The sequence below is a fragment of the Heptranchias perlo genome, chromosome 28 (assembly GCF_035084215.1).
Source record: "Heptranchias perlo isolate sHepPer1 chromosome 28, sHepPer1.hap1, whole genome shotgun sequence".
NCBI lineage: Eukaryota > Metazoa > Chordata > Chondrichthyes > Hexanchiformes > Hexanchidae > Heptranchias > Heptranchias perlo.
Genome location: NC_090352.1, coordinates 35,248,557 through 35,269,525, shown reverse-complemented (window position 1 = coordinate 35,269,525; position 20,969 = coordinate 35,248,557). Strand labels below are relative to the sequence as shown.

The following is a 20,969-nucleotide window of genomic DNA, read 5'->3' as shown; positions in this document are numbered from 1 at the left end:
CCTGCCACCCCTACCCAGTCTGGCCTAAATGTGACTCCAATCCCGCACTACATCATTGACTCCCGATGGTCTTGTACCACTTTCTCAGGGCAATAAATGTGGCCTTGCCAGCTGTCACACAGATCCTGAGGATAAATCTAAAAAAAAAACCTGTACGGTCAATGGATGATGAGCTTGGATGGGCTGAATGGCCTTCCTCATCTGTACCTAGTCTGTGAATTCCTGAGGTGTTAGTGACAGCCGTGGCTCTGTGGGCAGCACTCTCGCCTCTGAGTCAGATGGTTGTGGGTTCATAGTCCCACTCCAGAGACTCGAGCACAAAATCTAGACTGACACTCCCAGTGCATTACCGAGGGAGTGCTGCACTGTTGGAGGTGCCGTCTTTTGGATGAGATGTTTAACTGAGGCCCGGTCTGCCCTCTCAGGTGGATGTAAAAGGCACTATTCGAAGAAGAGCAGTGGAGTTTTCCCCGGTGTCTTGATCAACATTTATCCCTCAACCAGCATCACTAAAACAGATGTTCTGGTGATTACTGTTTGTGGGAGCTTGCTGAGCGCAAATTGTCTGCCGCGTTTCCTACTTTACTTCCTGAAGTCGTGAAAGGCGCTATATAAATGCAAGTTCTTTCTTCTTTCTTTCAAATAACCTGCTAAATGCATCACTGGGACCATTTGGATTATATTTTTTAATGGCTTGCTGAACCAGTTACGTACTGGAATTATCCCTACAATGTGTCCATCAGCTGCAGACTCAGACCCAAGCAGAGGGAACATTGTATTTCTGGGGCTCCTTTATGTCAGCAGCTTTAGGCCTGTTTCTGCGTCACACTTAATCTCTGCACCTGTCCCACCCCCACACCAGACGGACTGATGACAGCCAGCCCAGTCACAGCCGTGCTCTTTTGGTTATGATGACGTGAAGAGAAATGGTGAGTGGAGTCTGCAAATATCATCTTACCGAACTTGCTGAAGTTAATATAAACAGAGTGAGGCTGTGGGGATTACCTGAGGCGGTCGCAGAGGAATTTACCAGATAATCTTTTTGCCCTTATTATCCCTGGGTTTTTGACTCTTCCAGTAGATTACATGGTAGTGGGAGGGGAGGGGAGGGGGAGAAGGTGTCTAGTCATGGTGCTCCAGCCATCGTGAGTGTGGGGCAGGTCTGATGGACCGGCTGCTTGTTTCCGGCTGGTCATTTTTGTTTATTCGTTTGTATGGAACCATTTTGAGCGCAGCAGCTTTTAAGCCACACCTTTGTGATCAACGTTTTTGTGCTCAATTTGATTTTAATTTAAGTACAACTCTGAGGTCAGTTTGTCTGGGATTCAGAGTAAAGATTGGCTCTGTGGGGGTGTTCTAGAAGTGCAGCACATAATAATCTAATTCAGTTCCGTCTCCTCCCTGCTGGATGTTGCTGTCCGACGTGAAATCAGTTTAGGACAGAGTGAACCCAGCGTGTTTCAGCCCACAGCACAAAAACTGCCCCTTAATTTAACACTTGCTGACATAAATTTGTTAATCTCACGTAGGGGCTGTAGGAATGGCTAATTGGCGAAATGGAGATGTCACGCTGTTACATTAGGGGGCGCTGTTTGACTGGTACATTGGGTGTGTTATTCTCAATTTGGTACAATGGGGGCGTTATTCCCAGTTTGGTACATTGAGGGCGTTATTCTCAGTTTGGTACATTGAGGGCGTTATTCTCAGTTTGGTACATTGGGGGCGTTATTCTCAGTTTGGTACATTGGGGGCGTTATTCTCAGTTTGGTACATTGAGGGCGTTATTCTCAGTTTGGTACATTGGGGGCGTTATTCTCAGTTGGTACATTGAGGGCGTTATTCTCAGTTTGGTACATTGGGGGCGTTATTCTCAGTTTGGTACATTGGGGGCGTTATTCTCAGTTTGGTACATTGAGGGCGTTATTCTCAGTTTGGTACATTGAGGGCGTTATTCTCAGTTTGGTACATTGGGGGCGTTATTCTCAGTTTGGTACATTGGGGGCGTTATTCTCAGTTTGGTACTTTGGGGGCTTTATTCTCAGTTGGTACATTGGGGACGTTATTCTCAGTTTGGTGTTGGGGCACATTTATTGGCACCAAATGAAGGAAGTCTTCATCCTTCATTTAACTGGTGTTACGGCTGGCCTAGAATGTTCAATACTAAACACTGGGGTGATAAAGTAGGAAATTGTTCCATTCCTCACTGAGATATGATGCTGAACCACATAGACTAGGGAGTCCCCGTTCCAATTTCTGGTCTATGTTGAGTTAGCTGATCTCAGCCAGGGCAGCATGTGAGGTTCTACAATTGTCTACAATGTACCCTAGAGGAGGAAAGGAGAAAAAAAATTGCCTGAGTTCCCAATCGTGATCACTATCTAGTGAACCTTGTTGGAAAGTGTAAGCACGTGCGTGGGTGTTGAGCGAGACCAGGATCAGGTTTGGTTGGGATGTTGACCCCAACCCCCCATAGCTGAATCGCCCAGCGACTGTCCAGCCTACACATGACAATTGATCATTGGATGGGGTACTGCAAGATATCTGGCGTCTGCGGAACTGCACCCCAAGAGTCAAAAGGAGAGAAGGGGAATCATAATAGTATCAACGAGGAGAGTTTAAGATTTTAATCTTAAAATTAGACCTAGGCCATTTAAGAGTGAAAGCAGGAAGCATTTTTTCACGCAAATGGCGTGGAAGTCTGCAACTCTCTCCCCCAAAAGGCTGTAGACGCTGGGGGTCAATTAAAATTTTTAAAGACTGAGTTTGATGGATTTTAGTTGGGTAAGGGTATCAAGGGATATGGAGCAAAGACGGGTAAATGGAGATGAGGTACAGATCAGCGATGATCTAACAGAATGGCGGAACAGGCCTACTCCTGTTCCTGTGTTCCTAAGGGGAAACATTATGGTAAGAAGTTCTACATGAATACAAACATCAGTCGAATGCTCCCTCCCCACACCTGATCCTACATGAAAATATGGCTAAAACTGGATTGCCCCAGTCACACCAGTGGCCAGGCCATTAATGTACTGCTTCCAAACACCACAAATATAATCAGAGTGCTCCTGTCTCGGCTCCTCAGTTCAAGATTGACATTGAAAGTAAATCAAATATTTGAAAATGACTTTCTTTCTTTGTTTTCTTCATTTAATTCCAAACTGCTTTCTGTGACAATGAATAATGTTGCATTGTAACTAAAGGACACTGCAACAGTATAATGGATATCAGGGAACAGTTTGATGTGGTTTGTGCCTGTACCTGAGTCTAATGGATGATAATTGCTTATTTATGGAATTCCTCTTGATTGCAAATCTATTATCCAAGTTCAGTGCATGTGTTTCAACGCACAATTTCACATAACGATGATTAAATGGCCCGAACTGCGGTAAATGTCAGTACACATTGTCCTTTCAGTTTTCTAATTCACTGTTTTCTTCCCAAACGTCCCTCCCTTTTTTGTGCGTCATTCTGGGCAGCTTGCCTTCAAAGGGACGTCGAAGTGTTACGGACAGGGTTCAAAGAAGACTGGCTCGCTAACCTCCTCCAGCCCGACAATCCTCTGAGATCCCTGCGTTCCTCCAATCCTGGTCTCTTGCGGATCCCCGATTTTAATCGCTCCGCCACTGGCGACCGTTCCTTCAGCTGCCTGGGGCCCTAAGCCGTGAAATTCCCTCCTTAAACCTCTCCGCCTCTCTCTCCTCCTCTAAGACGCTCCTTAAAACCTTCCTCTTTGACCAAGCGTTTGGTCACCTGTCCTAATATCTCCTTATGTGGCTCGGTGTCAAATTCTGTTTGATAATCGCTCCTGTGAAGCGCCTTGGGACGTTTTACTACGTTAAAGGCGCTATATAAATGCAAGTTGTTGTTGCTGTTGTTGTGGCGGCTCTTGTGTGATGAATGAGACCCGCGGAGCTGATCTTAATTTCGCTGGCGAGGGTTGAGGGATGTCAGGTGACTCTCAGTGAGGCTGGTCATCAGCTGCCCCTACCCAGTCAAAGTAAGAAAAAACAACAGCCACTTTGAACAAGAGACAGGCTCCCCCACTGGCTTAACGGGTAAGCTGCATGTAAGTGGGACAAGGCCCGAAGAAACTGGAATTCTACCCTGGCGAGAGCCAGTGCCTTCAGGAGAGAGGGAGTGAAAATTGGCAAAAAGGAAAGAGAGTGCTCGTTTTTAAAACAAACTCTTTGGCTCAAAGGCTGTGAGTGGGATTCTTTTGCACAGATTGAGATTCTGGGGGTTGTTATATGATAATCAGGACAGTGATCTGTTGCACTGAAGAGAGGAGGCTCTTGTGGGGTATAAACACCGGCATGGACCTGTTGGGCTGAATGGCTTGTTTCTGTACTGTGCATTCTATGTAAATGACCCATTCACTCAAATCAGTTCAGATTCTCGTATTTTTGCTGCATGCTATGTGGAGGTGGGGTAGAGTCTGTGATAGGATCAAATGTACATGGTCTGTAGAAGGTTTGGGCTCAATAGGGTGAATGCCCTTTTCTCAGTCGATACTTTCTCCCCTCCCCCAGCCAGTGAATCAGGAATCTTTCCATTTCCTTTTTGAATGCTTCAGTCTGGATTCCTGGCACCAATGACGTTTGGCACCAAGAACGAACAACGCAAGAGAGTAAACTGGACCAACTGTCGGGTTAATGATAACTCCCTAAATTATGACCACTCCCAAGTTTCATTCCCTTATAATCATGTCCCGGTTCTTTTCTATTTTTCTGGCTCAGCAGGGGAATCTCTACGTCCACTTCTTTGGTTTTCAAAAATGCACTGCATAGCCTTTCCTGCTCAGCAACCCCCGGCAGGCTGTGTTGTGGTCACAAAGGCTGGTGCACACCTGCAGTGGCTTTAGGCCGAATCAGTACCTCCTGGAGGTGGAAGGCTGATCTCACTATATCAAGGTGCCCCGTCACCAGCTGGACATGAACCGAAAGACTTCCCTCTTTGGGCAAGTCCAAACCTAATTTTACACAGAATTACGTAGAATTTATGGCACAGAAACAGGCCATTTGGCCCAAAAGGTCTATGCCGGTCTTTATGCTCCACAAGAACCTCCTCTCTCCCTACTTCATCTAACCCTCTCAGCATATCCTTCTATTGCTTTCTCCCTCATGTATTTATCTAGCTTCCCTTTAAATGCATCTATGCTAGTTGCCTCAACTACTCCTTGTGGTAGCAAGTTCCACATTCTCACCACTCTCTGTGTAAAGAAGTTTCTCCTGAATTAGGTTACTGGATTTATTAGTGACTATCTTATATTTATGGCCCCTAGTTCTGGTCTCCCCCACAAGTGGAAACATCTCTCCATCTACCCTATCAAACCCTTTCATAATTTTAAAGACCTCTATTGGGTCACCCCTCAATCTTTTCTTTTCAAGAGAAAAGAGTCCCAGCCTGCTCAATCTGTCCTGATAGGTATAACCCCTCAGTTCTGGTATCATCCTAGTAAATCTTTTTTGCACCTTCTCCAGAGCCTCTATATCCCTTTTACAATATGGAGACCAGAACCGTTCACAGTGCTCCAAGTGTGGTCTAACCAAAGTTCTATACATGTTTAACATAACTTCTCTGCTTTTCAATTCTATCCCTCAAGAAATTTAGTTAGCAAATTGTTTATTTTTGTTTCCCCTTCACTCCTTTCAAGTCAGTTTGGGAGGAAATGTCATTTCCCTTGGGGGCAATAAAACAGGCTGGCAATCCAAGGTGAGTGTGAGCCACACTCTGTATCATGCCACCATTACAGGGAGGGATAGCAGACTATTGAACACTGGCCATCTATACTTCTCTCATGCCAAGCGATCCTGGCACTCAAACCCGTACAGACCACCATCAGCATCAAGCGATAAATTATGGCCCGCTTTGAGTCTCGACTTACCGCTGTGGCCTTTTTCGTCCTCCTTATGGGTTGGTGGGTCACGTGGTTGACAGTCCACGGTCCGAGCGACTGGTTGGCGTAAAAGTCCATCGGGTATCGCTGCTGCCACTCAATCTCCTTGAGAGCCACGGCTGCCTAAACGCAGAGGGTGGAAACAGGAACACACTGAGACCAGGGGTCAATGGGGTGCACTTGGTCACAACTCCTTCACAGAAATAAAACTGCTGGCTCAACCCTCACTTCCTTCCCCATGGATGTTTTATCACTTTTTCCTCTACTGTCCCCAAGTGAGAGGTTGGCTGGGCCAGGCTACCTGGCCCCTGACCACTATAAATAGCTACCTGGCCCTTGACCACTATAAATGGCTACCTGGCCCCTGACCACTATAAATGGCTACCTGGCCCCTGACCACTATAAATGGCTACCTGGCCCCTGACCACTATAAATGGCTACCTGGCCCCTGACCACTATAAATGGCTACCTGGCCCCTGACCACTATAAATGGCTACCTGGCCCCTGACCACTATAAATGGCTACCTGGCCCCTGACCACTATAAATGGCTACCTGGCCCCTGACCACTATAAATGGCTACCTGGCCCCTGACCACTATAAATGGCTACCTGGCCCCTGACCACTATAAATGGCTACCTGGCCCCTGACCACTATAAATGGCTACCTGGCCCCTGACCACTATAAATGGCTACCTGGCCCCTGACCACTATAAATGGCTACCTGGCCCCTGACCACTATAAATGGCTACCTGGCCCCTGACCACTATAAATGGCTACCTGGCCCCTGACCACTATAAATAGCTACCTGGCCCCACACCACTATAAATAGCTACCTGGCCCCAGAGCACTATAAATGGCTACCTGGCCCCTGACCACTATAAATGGCTACCTGGCCCCAGACCACTATAAATAGCTACCTGGCCCCTGACCACTATAAATGTCTACCTGGCCCCTGACCACTATAAATGGCTACCTGGCCCCTGACCACTATAAATGGCTACCTGGCTCCTGACCACTATAAATGGCTACTTGGCCCCTGACCACTATAAATGGCTACCTGGCCCCTGACCACTATAAATGGCTACCTGGCCCCTGACCACTATAAATGGCTACTTGGCCCCTGACCACTATAAATGGCTACCTGGCCCCAAACCACTATAAATGGCTACCTGGCCCCTGACCACTATAAATGGCTACCTGGACCCAGAACGCTATAAATGGCTACCTGGCCCCTGACCACTATAAATGGCTACCTGGCCCCTGACCATTATAAATGGCTACCTGGCCCTTGACCACTATAAATGGCTACCTGGCCCCAGACTGCTATAAATGGCTACCTGGCCCCTGACCACTATAAATGGCTACCTGGACCCAGAACGCTATAAATGGCTACCTGGCCCCTGACCATTATAAATGGCTACCTGGCCCCTGACCACTATAAATGGCTACCTGGCCCCTGACCATTATAAATGGCTACCTGGCCCTTGACCACTATAAATGGCTACCTGGCCCCAGACTGCTATAAATGGCTACCTGGCCCCTGACCACTATAAATGGCTACCTGGACCCAGAACGCTATAAATGGCTACCTGGCCCCTGACCATTATAAATGGCTACCTGGCCCCTGACCACTATAAATGGCTACCTGGCCCCTGACCATTATAAATGGCTACCTGGCCCTTGACCACTATAAATGGCTACCTGGCCCCAGACTGCTATAAATGGCTACCTGGCCCCTGACCACTATAAATGGCTACCTGGACCCAGAACGCTATAAATGGCTACCTGGCCCCAAGGCTCTATCAATGCTGTTCTCTCTCTAACTGCTCGGAGTTATTGTGAGAGTTTCCTAGGACCTGCCCATGTGGGGAAATGGCAGAGGGTTGTGAACCTTTCGAATTCTCTACCCCAGAGGGCTGAGTCATTGAACATGTTCAAGACTGAGATCGATAGATTTTTGGACTCTAGGGGAGTCAAGGGATATGGGGATCAGGTGGGAAAGTGGGGTCGAGGCCAAAGATCAGCCATGATCTTATTGAATGGCGGAGCAGGCTCGAGGGGCTGTATGGCCTACTCCTGCTCCTATTTCTTATGTTCTAAGAGCATGAAGCCTTACCCCCACCATCCTTGTGCAGAATGTTATTGCAACATCTCGAGCCGGCTTCACCAAGCGGAGAGCTGAACCAGCTGCCCCGGTGTCCTGGGGAGAGGACTATTTTTGGGCCTGGTGCTCTTTTCGCCCCAGTTACCAGTTGAAGAATGGCTGCACCTTGTGCTGGAGACTGCGAGTCACGGGAGACAGTGAGAGCACGGTGTGGCTGTGGAGGATTTATGGCACCTATCTGAGTGGATCAGGACTCCCTGTGTGACCTTTACTCTTAAGCAGCGCAGGCAGTAGATATAATGAATGAAGCTGGACTCCTGGCTGCTCTCTCTCATGGATAGCCTTATCCTGAATAATTGATATAATTAATCTTTTTATTTCATTTCCTCTCTATGTGCGGTTAAAGCTTAATTATCAATTGTTTGCTGCAAATTACAATTGTGTTATTTCCCTCCATATTATTTAACAATCGATGCTCTGTTCGCTGATTGATGTAGTGAGGCTGCGTTGCATTCGATCTTCCTTTTGCATTTGTTCGTTTCTAAGTGATCTTTTTTTAATAAAACGTATATTTCTTTCCCTCTTGTGGAATTTGCCACGAGCCATTCCTACAGAGGCAGACAGGCTGACTCACTCTCCAGCTTCTGCTAATGTTGTTCCGCCACCAACCAGCATTGGGCTGCAGTAGTGCTGCCCCGGTTACCGTGACAGCACTGCAGGCCCAAGGCTGCATCATGGGCAATGTGGGGGATGGGTGGGGAGAAACTGATCCACTCAGATAAGGGGTTGCCAACCCTCCAGGATTGCCCTGGAGGCTCCAGGAATTAAAGACTAATCTCCAGGACGCTACTGTAAGCAAACCTAGGAGGAGAATCATAGGTGCATTACAAAATTAATTTGACAAAAATCTTTGAACACTTTTGATCATTAGTTCCAAAAATATTGCACATGGGGGAAAAAGGGCTGTTTGACTGACAGTCAAGAATCATCCAATCGGGTAATGAAGAGTTTGTTCGCTTTCCAATTGGCTGTGGGAAGGTGAAGCACCTCGAGGGTGGACTTGTCGGGTGACCAATAACGGGAGCGTGGGGGGGGGGGGGGGGGGGGGAGGGCGGGGCGGGGTTGGAAGCGGGAGGTCATGTGATGACACCTCCAGGAATATGTCCAACCAGAGTTGGCAACCCCTATCTCAGAGCGGGCAACACAGATCCTCCGCGGTGACACCGAGCGCTCACCGTCCCTTTGTGTCTCTCAGTCTCTAGCGGAAGATGCAGCTGCTTTTGTCAAATGAGCAGTGTACAACAACAACAAACAACAACTTGCATTTATATAGCGCCTTTAAGGTAGCAAAACGTCCCAAGGCGCTTCACAGGAGCGATTATCAAACAAAGTTTGACACCGAGCCACATAAGGAAATATTAGGACAGGTGACCAAAGACTTGGTCAAAGAGGTAGATTTTAAGGAGCGACTTAAAGGATGAGAGAGAGGTAGTGAGGTGGAGAGGTTTAGGGAGGGAATTCCAGAGCTTAGGGCCCAGGCAGCAGAAGGCACGGCCGCCAATGGTGGAGCGATTAAAATCGGGGACGTGCAAGAGGCAAGAATTGGAGGAACGCAGAGATCTCGGAGGGTTGTAGGACCGGAGGAGGTTACAGAGATAGGGAGGGGGCGAGGCCACGGAAGGATTTGAAAACAAGGATGAAGATGTTAAAATCAAGCCGTTCCCGCAACGAGAGCCGACGTAGGTCAGCGAGCAGAAAAACAGTCGAAAAATAGTCAGTCGCCATCTCAAGAGCCGGCACGTAGTTTGGGGTAAGGGGGAGGTAGGGTTGCCAACTCTGGTTGGACGTATTCCAGGAGGTTTCATTACATGACCTGCAACTGCCCCGCCTCCACTCTCCTGCCATTGGTCGCTTCCCATGTCCATCCTCACAGAGCCCCGCTTTCCCACACCAATCGTAAAGTGAACAGACTCACTGTTACCAGAATGGATGATTCTTGACTGTGTTAAACAGCCTTTTTGTCCCATCTCCAATATTTTTACAACTAATAAATGAAAGTGTTCAAAGGAAATGAAATAAACACACAATTTATTTTTTATTGCCCCTAGGATTTTTCTCCAGTGTTATTGCTCGCAGCAGCATCCTGGAGATTAACCTATAATTCCTGGAGACTCCGGGACAAACCTGGAGGGTTGGCGACCCTAGGGGGGAGGGTCAGGGGGTGAGCACAGGTTCTCCGGTACCCTTCAGTTTTCGCACCTGACGTCTGCAATTCTCAACTGCCTCACAGCAGCGAGAGTGGGGAGGGCACGGAGAAGGTTTGCAGGAAGGGCTGCCAATTCTGGGTGAAATCTTAAAAACCAGAACTGTCATCCGGCCAGTGAACTGGACATTGTCACCCCGGAAGACGATGAGGTTTGAATCTCATTGTTACAAACTGCGAGCAACCAGCGAGATACTTATCAGGCTGCAGTGTGTACCATCCACAGGATGCACTGCAGCAACTCGCCAAGGCTTCTTCGACAGCACCTCCCAAACCCGCGATCTCTACCACCTAGAAGGACAAGGGCAGCAGGCACATGGGAACAACACCACCTGTACGTTCCCCTCCAAGTCACACACCATCCCGACTTGGAAATATATCGCCGTTCCTTCATCGTCGCTGGGTCAAAATTCTGGAACTCCCTACCTAACAGCACTGTGGGAGAACCTTCACCACACAGACTGCAGCAGTTCAAGAAGGCGGCTCACCACCACCTTCTCAAGGGCAATTAGGGATGGGGCAATAAATGCTGGCCTTGCCAGCGACGCCCACATTCCATGAACGAATAAAAAAAAATATTCACATTATTGATGGTCTGAATTCCGATCTCATCTTTAATGGAGTTTCTGTCTGGAGCAGAGAAAATGTTTTTTTTCTTTTCGTCATCTAACAGACTTGTAATAAGGGGGTTTGTTAGAACGAGGTTTGACTGCAGTTTGATCCCCTCGGATGTTCCCGGTTCATTTCTCCAGTCAGCAGCTGATCCGACAGCCCAGGATTGATCCCCGGTCTGTGCTGAAGGCTGATCCCATCCGATGTACCAGTAGGGGGCCGCTACTATTGACTTCAGCGCCCCCCTGCCCCGGGCTAGGGAGGGGAAAGTCGGACATTTTTCCCACTCCCGATCGCTATCCAGTGACCCCTGCTGGTAGGTGTGTGTGTGTGGAAGTCAGGATACGGCCCAGGCGTGATGCCCCCCACGGTCAAATAACTTCCGATACTCACTATTTAGGTTCACACCCGGAGAATGGCCACTTGGGGTGAGGTACCGAAGGAAGAGTCAAGAGCATAAGGGAGAAGAGGGAATGAAACAAAGGCGCTGGTTCTGAGTCGCTCTGTGAAATGAATCACCCGAAAAACAAGCAGCAGCTGCTCGGTCCCCTCTCACTGTGTTTATGATCATTACAATTTACTGATCTTTGGCACCCACCAGGCAACTACAAGGCAGTTAGATGTCTCAGAATGCTGATCCTGGTGCCTGCTGAGTTCCTAGCAGGCCCGCCCACCATCCCCCCCTGCCCGTGGCGGACTCCCCCAGCCCTGGTTCCGTGGGTAGCGCCTTAACCTGGAGGCAGCTCCTTGTTAGGCCCGCAAAATCTCGAATGCGAGGCTTCCTATTTCACCAGGGCCGAGGCCGGCTGGTCCTCCTACCTCGTACGGAGTGAGCAGGGGTCTGGTAAAAGCCTTTCCCCAGTCGATGGAAAGTCTCGGACAGGCAACCTGGATCCACCTAGAAAAAGAACACAACCACAGTCTGAACGAAGGCCTCGTCAACAGAACAGTGGACGACTGCGACTTCACACACAGACAACGTAGTAACAGAGTGAGTTACAAGCTATAAAGGCAAAGACCTTCATTAAAATTGATAAATTAAATCCCAACTCCAACAACAACAACTTGAATTTATATAACGCCTTTAACGTAGTAAAACGTCCCAAGGCACTTTACAGGAGCATTATCAAACAAAAATTTGACACTGAGCCACATAAGGAGCTATTAGGACAGGTGACCAAAGGTAGGTTTTCAGGAGCGACTTAAAGGAGAGGCGGAGGGGTGGAGAGGTTTGGGGAGGGAATTCTAGAGCTTGGGGTCTAGACGGTTGAAGGCACGGCCGCCAGTGGTGGAGCGAAGGAAGTAGGGGGATGCGCAAGAGGCAAAGAACGTAGAGTTCTCAGAGGGTTGTAGGAGGTGACAAGAGATCGGGACCCTCCCTCCCTGTCGGGATGTGACTGACATGCACTTGTCCCACCCCCACATCACCAAGATGCAGCAGTGTCTCAGCAAACAGCACCCATTCCCCGTTGAGACTCCCTGTTCTGAACCCGCCTGTGACTTTGCGGAGGCTGCTGTGAGGTTTTGCGCCCCCCCCCCCCCCCCCCCCCCCCCCCCCGCTTATTTACCCAGGCGAGGGCCCGGGAGAGGGTGCCGAGACAGAGAGCCGGGCGACTGAAATGGTCACGAATCAACCTGCTCCCTGCAGACACAAAATATTTCAGAGGCTAATTTAATGGTGCCAACTGTAATCAGGCAGTAAATCATTTTTAGTGCTACAACCTTCGACCAGCCAGCTCCTGAATATTTTATACCAACTGTCTGCAGAGTTAGTGGACACGGAGGAAACACACAATATCCTGACTATTTACCCCAGGCTTGTTTGATCCTTTATTGCCCAGTATTGTGTGTCCTGGTTGTAGCCACACTGGTAGTATTTATGGCAGCTGTTAGGAGGAGATTATTTGTCTTTTGAGTTACAGCCCTAATCCTGTGCTCCCGCACAGGGACCATCCATCACAGCCAGAGCCACTTAGTGGGGGTAGGAATCGTCCCTTTTTATATTTTTATTTTGAAAATTCCCTCCCGCATCTCTCCTGAAGACACCGAGGCCTCACCGGGGTGAGGTTCCACAGGCACCGGGCACTGAACGCTCACCAGTAATTTGCTCAAGTGGCCGTCCTTCATGTACAGGGAGCTAACTGGCTGTTTAACTGTCGAGGCATCACCCGCTCTCGCTTGACGTCCAACACACGCACTTTTCAGCAGGAGTCGCCGGATTGCAATCAGGAGCTAGAACCCCCAATTTATTTTGCCCCCGTCCCCCGCTCCATGCTTAGTTCCCGAGCAGCGAGAGCAGCTAACTCAGCACAGACCTGGGGTCAGCCTGGCTTAATGTGGTGTCTTTACTAACGAGGAAATCAATATCAGTAATCCCTTCATTTGAACAAAACTAAGTGAGGGTGGTCCAAGTGACCACCGTTGATAGATCGCTGTACTGTGCTGCACATACCGGCTCCCCATCTCTGCAACCTCCTCCAGTCCTACAACCCTCCGAGATCTCTGCGTTCCTCCTATTCTGGCCTCTTGCGTGTTCCCCATTTCCCTCGCTCCACCATTGGTGGCCGTGCCTTCAGCTGCCTAGGCCCCAAGCTCTGGAATTCCCTCCCTAAACCTCTCTGCCTCTCTCTCCTCCTTTAAGATGCTCCTGTGAAACGCCTTGGGACATTGTTACTACGTTAAAGGCACTATATAAATGCAAGTTGTTGTCCTTGTTGCCCAATGGATTGCCTTGAACAGGGAGTGCTCAGTCTCAGCTGCAACTGACTGGCGACAGGAAGGGCAGTTGGAGATGAGCTAATGCACAAGACAGCTGCCTCTTCAAAGTACACAACTCAAACACCGCTTAGTATGTGAAAGAAAAACATGAAGGAACTAATCATAAATTTAGATTTTTTTTTACCAGATTGGTGAATGGCTTGTCTTTTGTAAACATACAAGCATGGAATTTCTTTCTTGTGCCAGAGAATGTGAATGAATAATTAATGACAGACATCACCAATTAGTGGTGCCTTGAATATGCAAATCGCTAGGCGCAATCTTGCAGAATCGTGGAATCTTACAGCACAGAAGGCGGCCATTCGGCCCATCGTGCCTATGCCAGCTCTTTGAAGGAGCCGTCTAATTTAGTCCCACACTCCAGCTTTTTCCCCATAACCCTGCAAATTCAAGTTCATGTCTAATTGCCTTTTGAAAGTTCCTGTGGAATCTGCTTCCACCACCCTTTCAATTAGTCCGTTCCAGATCTTAACAACCCTCTGTGTGAAAAAAATTCTCTTCATTTCCCCTCTAGTCCTTTTGCCAATTATTTTACATCTATGACTTCTGGTTACCGACTCACTTGCCAGAGGAATCGGTTTCTCCCTATTTACTCCATCAAAACCGTTTATGATTTTGAACACCTCTATTAGGTCTCCCCTTAACCTTTTCTGCTCTAAGGAGAACAATCCCAGCTTCTCCAATCTCTCCACATAACTGAAATCCCTCATCCCTGGTATCATCCTGGTAAACCTCCTCTGTACCCTCTCCAAGGCCTTGACATCCTTCCTAAAGTGGGGTGCTCAGAATTATACACAATACTCCAGCTGAGGCCTAGCCAGTGATTTGTAAAGGTTTAGACTTCCTTGTTTTTGTATTCAATGCCCCTATTTACAAAGCCAAGTATCCCATATGCTTTCTTAGCCACCTTATCAACTTGCCCTGCCAACTTCAAAGGTGTTGCGCTGTTTTTTTCACTCTAAAACCAGTAAAAGTGCCACTCCTGCCCAAATGATAGTTTTTTTTAAGTAATGTCTACGGCAGTTTGGAACCGTGCTAATCGAGCTTGGGTACTGAAAGTACAATCTGATTCAGAGTGCCCCAACATGCTGAGAGACATCTGTCACTTTCACTGCTGTAGAGGTGGTGACTGAGCAATGAAGCAAAAATCCAGGCTCTTAGGGGGACAAAAGCATCAGAAAACCGCACTAGATGGGGGCCGTGCCAGTGTGTCGCCCACAAGATGTTACGTGTAAGGAAGTGCCGTGCCTTTGACATGATTTTCCGATGCTCTTGTCCGCAAATACCGAGAAGGTGGTGACGGATCTTTTTGAACCTCTGCAGGCCTGTGTGTACAACTCAGTGGTTTGAGGAGAAAAATCTTTTGAACAATCTGGAACAGAGACATCATCAAAAGGTCTAATCTTGTCCCAGGGAGCAAGCAGTCCAGGCACAGAATGGTATTTCACTAGACAGTTTTGAATCCAGGGTTGTGTACTGTTTTTTCATTCGTTCATGGGATGTGGGCGTCGCTGGCGAGGCCGGCATTTATTGCCCATCCCTAATTGCCCTTGAGAAGGTGGTGGTGAGCCGCCTTCTTGAACCGTTGCAGTCCGTGTGGTGAAGGTTCTCCCACAGTGCTGTTAGGAAGGGAGTTCCAGGATTTTGACCCAGCGACGATGAAGGAACGGCGATATATTTCCAAGTCGGGATGGTGTGTGGCTCGGAGAGGAACGTGCAGGTGGTGTTGTTTCCATGTGCCTACTGCCCTTGTCCTTCTTGGTGGTAGAGGTCGCGGGTTTGGGAGGTGCTGTCGAAGTGTACTTTGGACACGGTATTAGCCATGGCTCAGTGGGTACCACTCTCACCTCCGAGTCAGAAAGTTGTGGGTTCAAGTCCCACTCCAGAGACCTGAGCAGAAAATCCAGTGCCAGCACTGAGGGAGCGCGGCACTGTTGGAGGTGCCGTCTTTTCGGATGAGACTTTAAACCGAGTCCCCTTCTGTCCTCTCAGGACGACATAAAAGATCCCGTGGCATTATTTCAAAGATGAGCAGAGGAGTTCTCCCCAGTGTCCCAGCCAATATTTATCCCTCAACCAACATCATTAAAACAGATTATCTGGTCATTATCTCATTGCTGTTTGTGGGAGCTTGCTGTGTGCAAATTGGCTGACACGTTTCCTACATTACAACAGTGAGCACACTTCAAAAGTATTTGATTGGCTGTAAAGCGCTTTGGGACATCCCAGAGCTGTAAAAGGCGCTACGGAAATGCAAATTCCTCGTTTCCAATAATGTCTTTCTGCAGACTGGCTGAGATGACCGTTACAAGTCAGCCAGCACTTTGTCATCTCTTTCCAGGTTATTAAACCCATTGGAAGCTCCTCTTTGTCTTAGTCTTCAGCAAGGTTCATTTGTGTCCTTCGATTGTCCTTTCCCCCCTTCCCTTGTGTATTGGTTCAGTCTATTAAAGACTTGCCTTCCTTCCCTTTAACAGTTTGATGAAGGACCTCGACCCGGACATTACCCGGCCTTTTCCCTTTCAGACACTGACCGACTTGCTGCGTCGTTTCCAGCATGTTCTATTCTTGCCTCATTTTTGCTTCCTTGCCTGGCACATCAGACTGTATCTATGCAGCGTCACGCACACCAGGCTGGTGCAGCTTTTGAGACTAAGCATCATCCAGAATAAATAGTCAGCAGAGGCACCACATTTCAGAAAGTATTCTCAGTGAAATCACAGGGCTTAACCTGGCATTAAAATGCCCCAGCCCCCATGCTGATCTACACTCTACAAATGCCAGCTTCACTGGGGTGATTTTTCTCAGTGGAATTGTACAAATGTGACAACAAGATTTTTTTCAAGCGAGTGTAAAAATACAAAGTTAGTGTTTGTATGATGTGGTATCATCTTGAACAGTGACCTTGGCGACTGGCAGGATGCTACAATTAGCTTCTATGACCCTGGGCTGGGGGCGAGTGGGGAAACCAGTCACGGGACCTGCTCCGGATCCAGGTCTGGAGTGACTCCTGCTGAAGAGGGGATGTGTGTCGACGTGGAGAGAGGAAACGATTGAGAACTGAAGATGTATTTCAATACACAAATGGTTAATACTCCTGCGATGTGCAACACCAGGGTTAAGTGCTAATGTATGTTTGGAGGTTGTCACTGTCCTGACATGACCTCACTGGGATTTCTGTGTTGGAGCGCAAGTTATCTTAATTTCAAGCTCATAGGGAGTGCGCCGGCGTCAGGTAATGGCAGACTGATCAGGCACTAGGTAATAGCAGACTGTCTGGGTACGAGGTAATGGCAGACTGCCCGGGCACCAGGTAATAGCAGACTGATTGGGCACCAGGTAAAGTCAGACTGATCGGGCACCAGGTAATAGCAGACTGCCCAGGCACGAGGTAATGGCAGACTGATCGGGCACCAGGTAATAGCAGATTGATCGGGCACCATGTAATAGCAGACTGCCCGGGCACCATGTAATAGCAGACTGCCCGGGCACCAGGTAATAGCAGACTGATTGGGCACCAGGTAATAGCAGACTGCCCAGGCACCAGGTAATAGCAGGCTGATTGGGCACCAGGTAATAGCAGACTGCCCGGGCACCAGGTAATAGCAGACTGCCCGGGCACCAGGTAATAGCAGACTGCCCAGGCACCAGGTAATAGCAGGCTGATTGGGCACCATGTAATAGCAGACTGATCAGGCACCATGTAATAGCAGACTGTCTGGGCACCAGGTAATAGCAGACTGTCTGGGCACCAGGTAATAGCAGACTGCCCGGGCACCAGGTAATAGCAGACTGATTGGGCACCAGGTAATAGCAGACTGCCCAGGCACCAGGTAATAGCAGGCTGATTGGGCACCATGTAATAGCAGACTGCCCGGGCACCAGGTAATAGCAGACTGTCTGGGCACCAGGTAATAGCAGACTGCCCAGGCACCATGTAATAGCAGACTGCCCGGGCACCAGGTAATAGCAGACTGTCTGGGCACCATGTAATAGCAGACTGCCCGGGCACCATGTAATAGCAGACTGCCCGGGCACCAGGTAATAGCAGACTGTCTGGGCACCAGGTAATAGCAGACTGCCCAGGCACCAGGTAATAGCAGACTGATTGGGCACCAGGTAATAGCAGACTGCCCAGGCACCATGTAATAGCAGACTGCCCGGGCACCAGGTAATAGCAGACTGTCTGGGCACCAGGTAATAGCAGACTGCCCAGGCACCAGGTAATAGCAGACTGCCCGGGCACCAGGTAATAGCAGACTGTCTGGGCACTAGGTAATAGCAGACTGCCCAGGCACCAGGTAATAGCAGACTGATTGGGCACCAGGTAATAGCAGACTGCCCAGGCACCAGGTAATAGCAGACTGATTGGGCACCATGTAATAGCAGACTGATCAGGCACCATGTAATAGCAGACTGTCTGGGCACCAGGTAATAGCAGACTGTCTGGGCACCAGGTAATAGCAGACTGTCTGGGCACCAGGTAATAGCAGACTGCCCGGGCACCAGGTAATAGCAGACTGATCAGGCACCAGGTAATAGCAGACTGCCCAGGCACCAGGTAATAGCAGACTGCCCAGGCACCAGGTAATAGCAGACTGCCCGGGCACCAGGTAATAGCAGACTGATCAGGCACCAGGTAATAGCAGACTGCCCAGGCACCAGGTAATAGCAGACTGCCCGGGCACCAGGTAATAGCAGACTGCCCAGGCACCAGGTTATGTCAGAAACTGGCAAGTGCTTTCATGTAAAGAGGGGAAGAATAAACTGCTGAGATTTACAGAGATCAATAAACATCACAAACATTTGCTTAATGTTCTTCTAACTCAGCGCAGTTGGGCGTCCCTACCTGCTGTTTCTTCTGAACAGGAAGCAAGCTGACAGAGGCAAATGTATCAGTTAGAGCCCTCTGAACTATCAGGGGGTGGGGGGGTGGTGAGGGGGGTGAGCGAGCCCTCACTGAATGGGCTGACAGAATATTGATTGAAACTGTGCTGTTAATTAACAGGAAACATGAGTTCTCTCTTCAGCTAACACAAAACAATTGACCAAAAAAAAAATTACGAGCCACTGTGACAACACAGAGCCACGTCTGCCTTTTTCCCGTGTGACTTACCCACCATCCGCAGTAATCACAACCGAAGCCCTGTCACACGTGAGCCCTGAGTTGCCTAAACAGCCTGACAGCTCGGCTCAGTTGGTATTTTCCTTGCCATTGAGTCCGTAGGTTCTGGGTTCAAGCCCCTCTATGGATTAGTGTAAACAATTTTACAACACCAAGTTATAGTCCAGCAATTTTATTTTAAATTCACAAGCTTTCGGAGGCTACCTCCTTCCTCAGGTGAACGATGTGGAAACGATTTCCACATCGTTCACCTGAGGAAGGAGGTAGCCTCCGAAAGCTTGTGAATTTAAAATAAAATTGCTGGACTATAACTTGGTGTTGTAAAATTGTTTACAATTGTCAACCCCAGTTCATCACCGGCATCTCCACACTATGGATTAGAGCAGATAATCCAGGCTGACACCAGTGCACTACTGAGACACTTCCAGCATTGTAGGAAAGAAAGAACTTGAATTTATATAAGCATCTTTCACAACCTCAGGACAGCTAATGTAGCTCTTCTGAAGTATAGTCGCTGTTGTAATGTAGGAAACGCAGCAGTCATTTTGCATAGAGCAAGATCCCACAAACAGCAGTGAGAAAATGGCCAGATAATTTGCTTTAGTGATGTTGCTTGAGGGATAAGTATTGGCCAGGACACTGGGAAGAACTCCCCATTCTTCTTCGAAATAGTGTCATGAGATATTTTACGTCCACCTGACAGGGCCTCGGTTTAACGTCTCATCCGAAAGACAGCACCTCCGACAGTGCAGCACTCCCTCGGTACTGCACTGGGAGTGTCAGCCTGGATTATAGGCTCAAGTCTCTGGAGTGGGACTTGAATCCACAATCTTCTGACTCAGAAGCTACCCACTGAGCCATGGCTGCCATCTTCAGAGGAGACATTAAACCAAGGCCTGGTCTGCCTGTTCAGGTGGATGTTAAAGGTTCCATGGTGCTATTTGAAGAGAAGCAGTGGGTAGTGAGTTCTCCCAGTTTTGGAAGGGCAGAGGGCCTGTGTATAACCTGTACTATACCTGACCCATCAGCGTTCGATACTGACACACATCCTATATGAGAAAATGTTACATTTCCCCAGATTAATGAGACAGCTTGGCTCAGTAGGTGACACTGTTGTCGTTGGGTCAAAAGACTGCGCGTTCCAACCCCATGCCCAGTAGTGACTGAGGTGCCAATCTTTAGATGATACGTTGAATTGAGGCCCCATCTGCTTCAAGTCAATGTAAAATATCCCAAGGTGCTCCTCGAAGAACAGGGAGGGTGTTCACCTGGTGTCGCAGCCAACGTTCCTCCCTCAACCAACACCATCAAAAACCGGTTAACTGGTCAGTCATCTCATTCAGGGAATTGGGTATTACAAAGAATTACAAAGAATGTACAGCACAGAAACAGGCCATTCGGCCCAACTGGTCCATGCCAGTGTTTATGCTCCACATGAGCCTCCTCCCACCCTTCTTCATCTAACTCTATCAACATATCCTTCTATTCCTTTCTCTCTCATGTGTTTGTCTAGCTTCCCCTTAAATGCATCTATGCTAGTCACCTCAACTACTCCTTGTGGTAGCGAGTTCCACATTCTTACCACTCTCTGGGTGAGGAAGTTTCTCCTGAATTCCCCATTGGATTTATTAATGAATATTTTATATTTATGGCCCCTAGTTCTGATTTCCCCCGCAAGCGGAAACATCTTCTCTACGTCTAACCTATCAAATCCTTTCATAATCTTAAAGACCTCTATCAGATCATCCCTCAGTCTTCTCTTTGTTAGAGAAAACAGCCCCAGCCTATTCAATCTTTCCTGATAGGTATAACCTCTCATTTCTGGTATCATTCTAGTAAATCTTTTTTGCATCTTCTCCAGTGCCTCTATATCCTTTTTATAGTGCGGAGACAAGAACTGTCCACAATACTCCAAGTGGTCCAACCAACGTTCTGTACAAGTTTAGTATAACTTCTCTGCTTTTCAATTCTATCCCTCTAGAAATGAATCCTAGTGCTTGGTTTGCTTTTTTATGGTCTTATTAACCTGTGTCGTTACTTTTAGTGATTTGTCTATCTGTACCCCTAAATCGGTCTGCTCCTCTATCCGGTTTACACTCTTACTTTCCAAGGAGTATGTGGCCTCCTTATTATTCCTACCAAAATGTACCACCTCACACTTATCTATATTGAAATTCATTTGCCAATTACA

At 48.2% G+C, this 20,969-nt stretch overlaps 1 protein-coding gene across 2 annotated transcripts in view; it reads right to left on the bottom strand.

Annotated features, from left to right (window-relative positions):
* Positions 1–20,969, bottom strand: part of dph1 (diphthamide biosynthesis 1) — a 466,448-nt gene that overhangs the window by 31,364 nt on the left and 414,115 nt on the right. For both annotated transcript variants that reach the window (XM_068008460.1, XM_068008461.1), the window contains 2 exons: positions 11,695–11,773; positions 5,885–6,019 (listed from right to left, as the gene is read on the bottom strand). In XM_068008460.1, the coding sequence (XP_067864561.1) occupies positions 5,885–6,019; positions 11,695–11,773 (214 nt within the window). The remainder of the gene's footprint in view (positions 1–5,884; positions 6,020–11,694; positions 11,774–20,969) is intronic.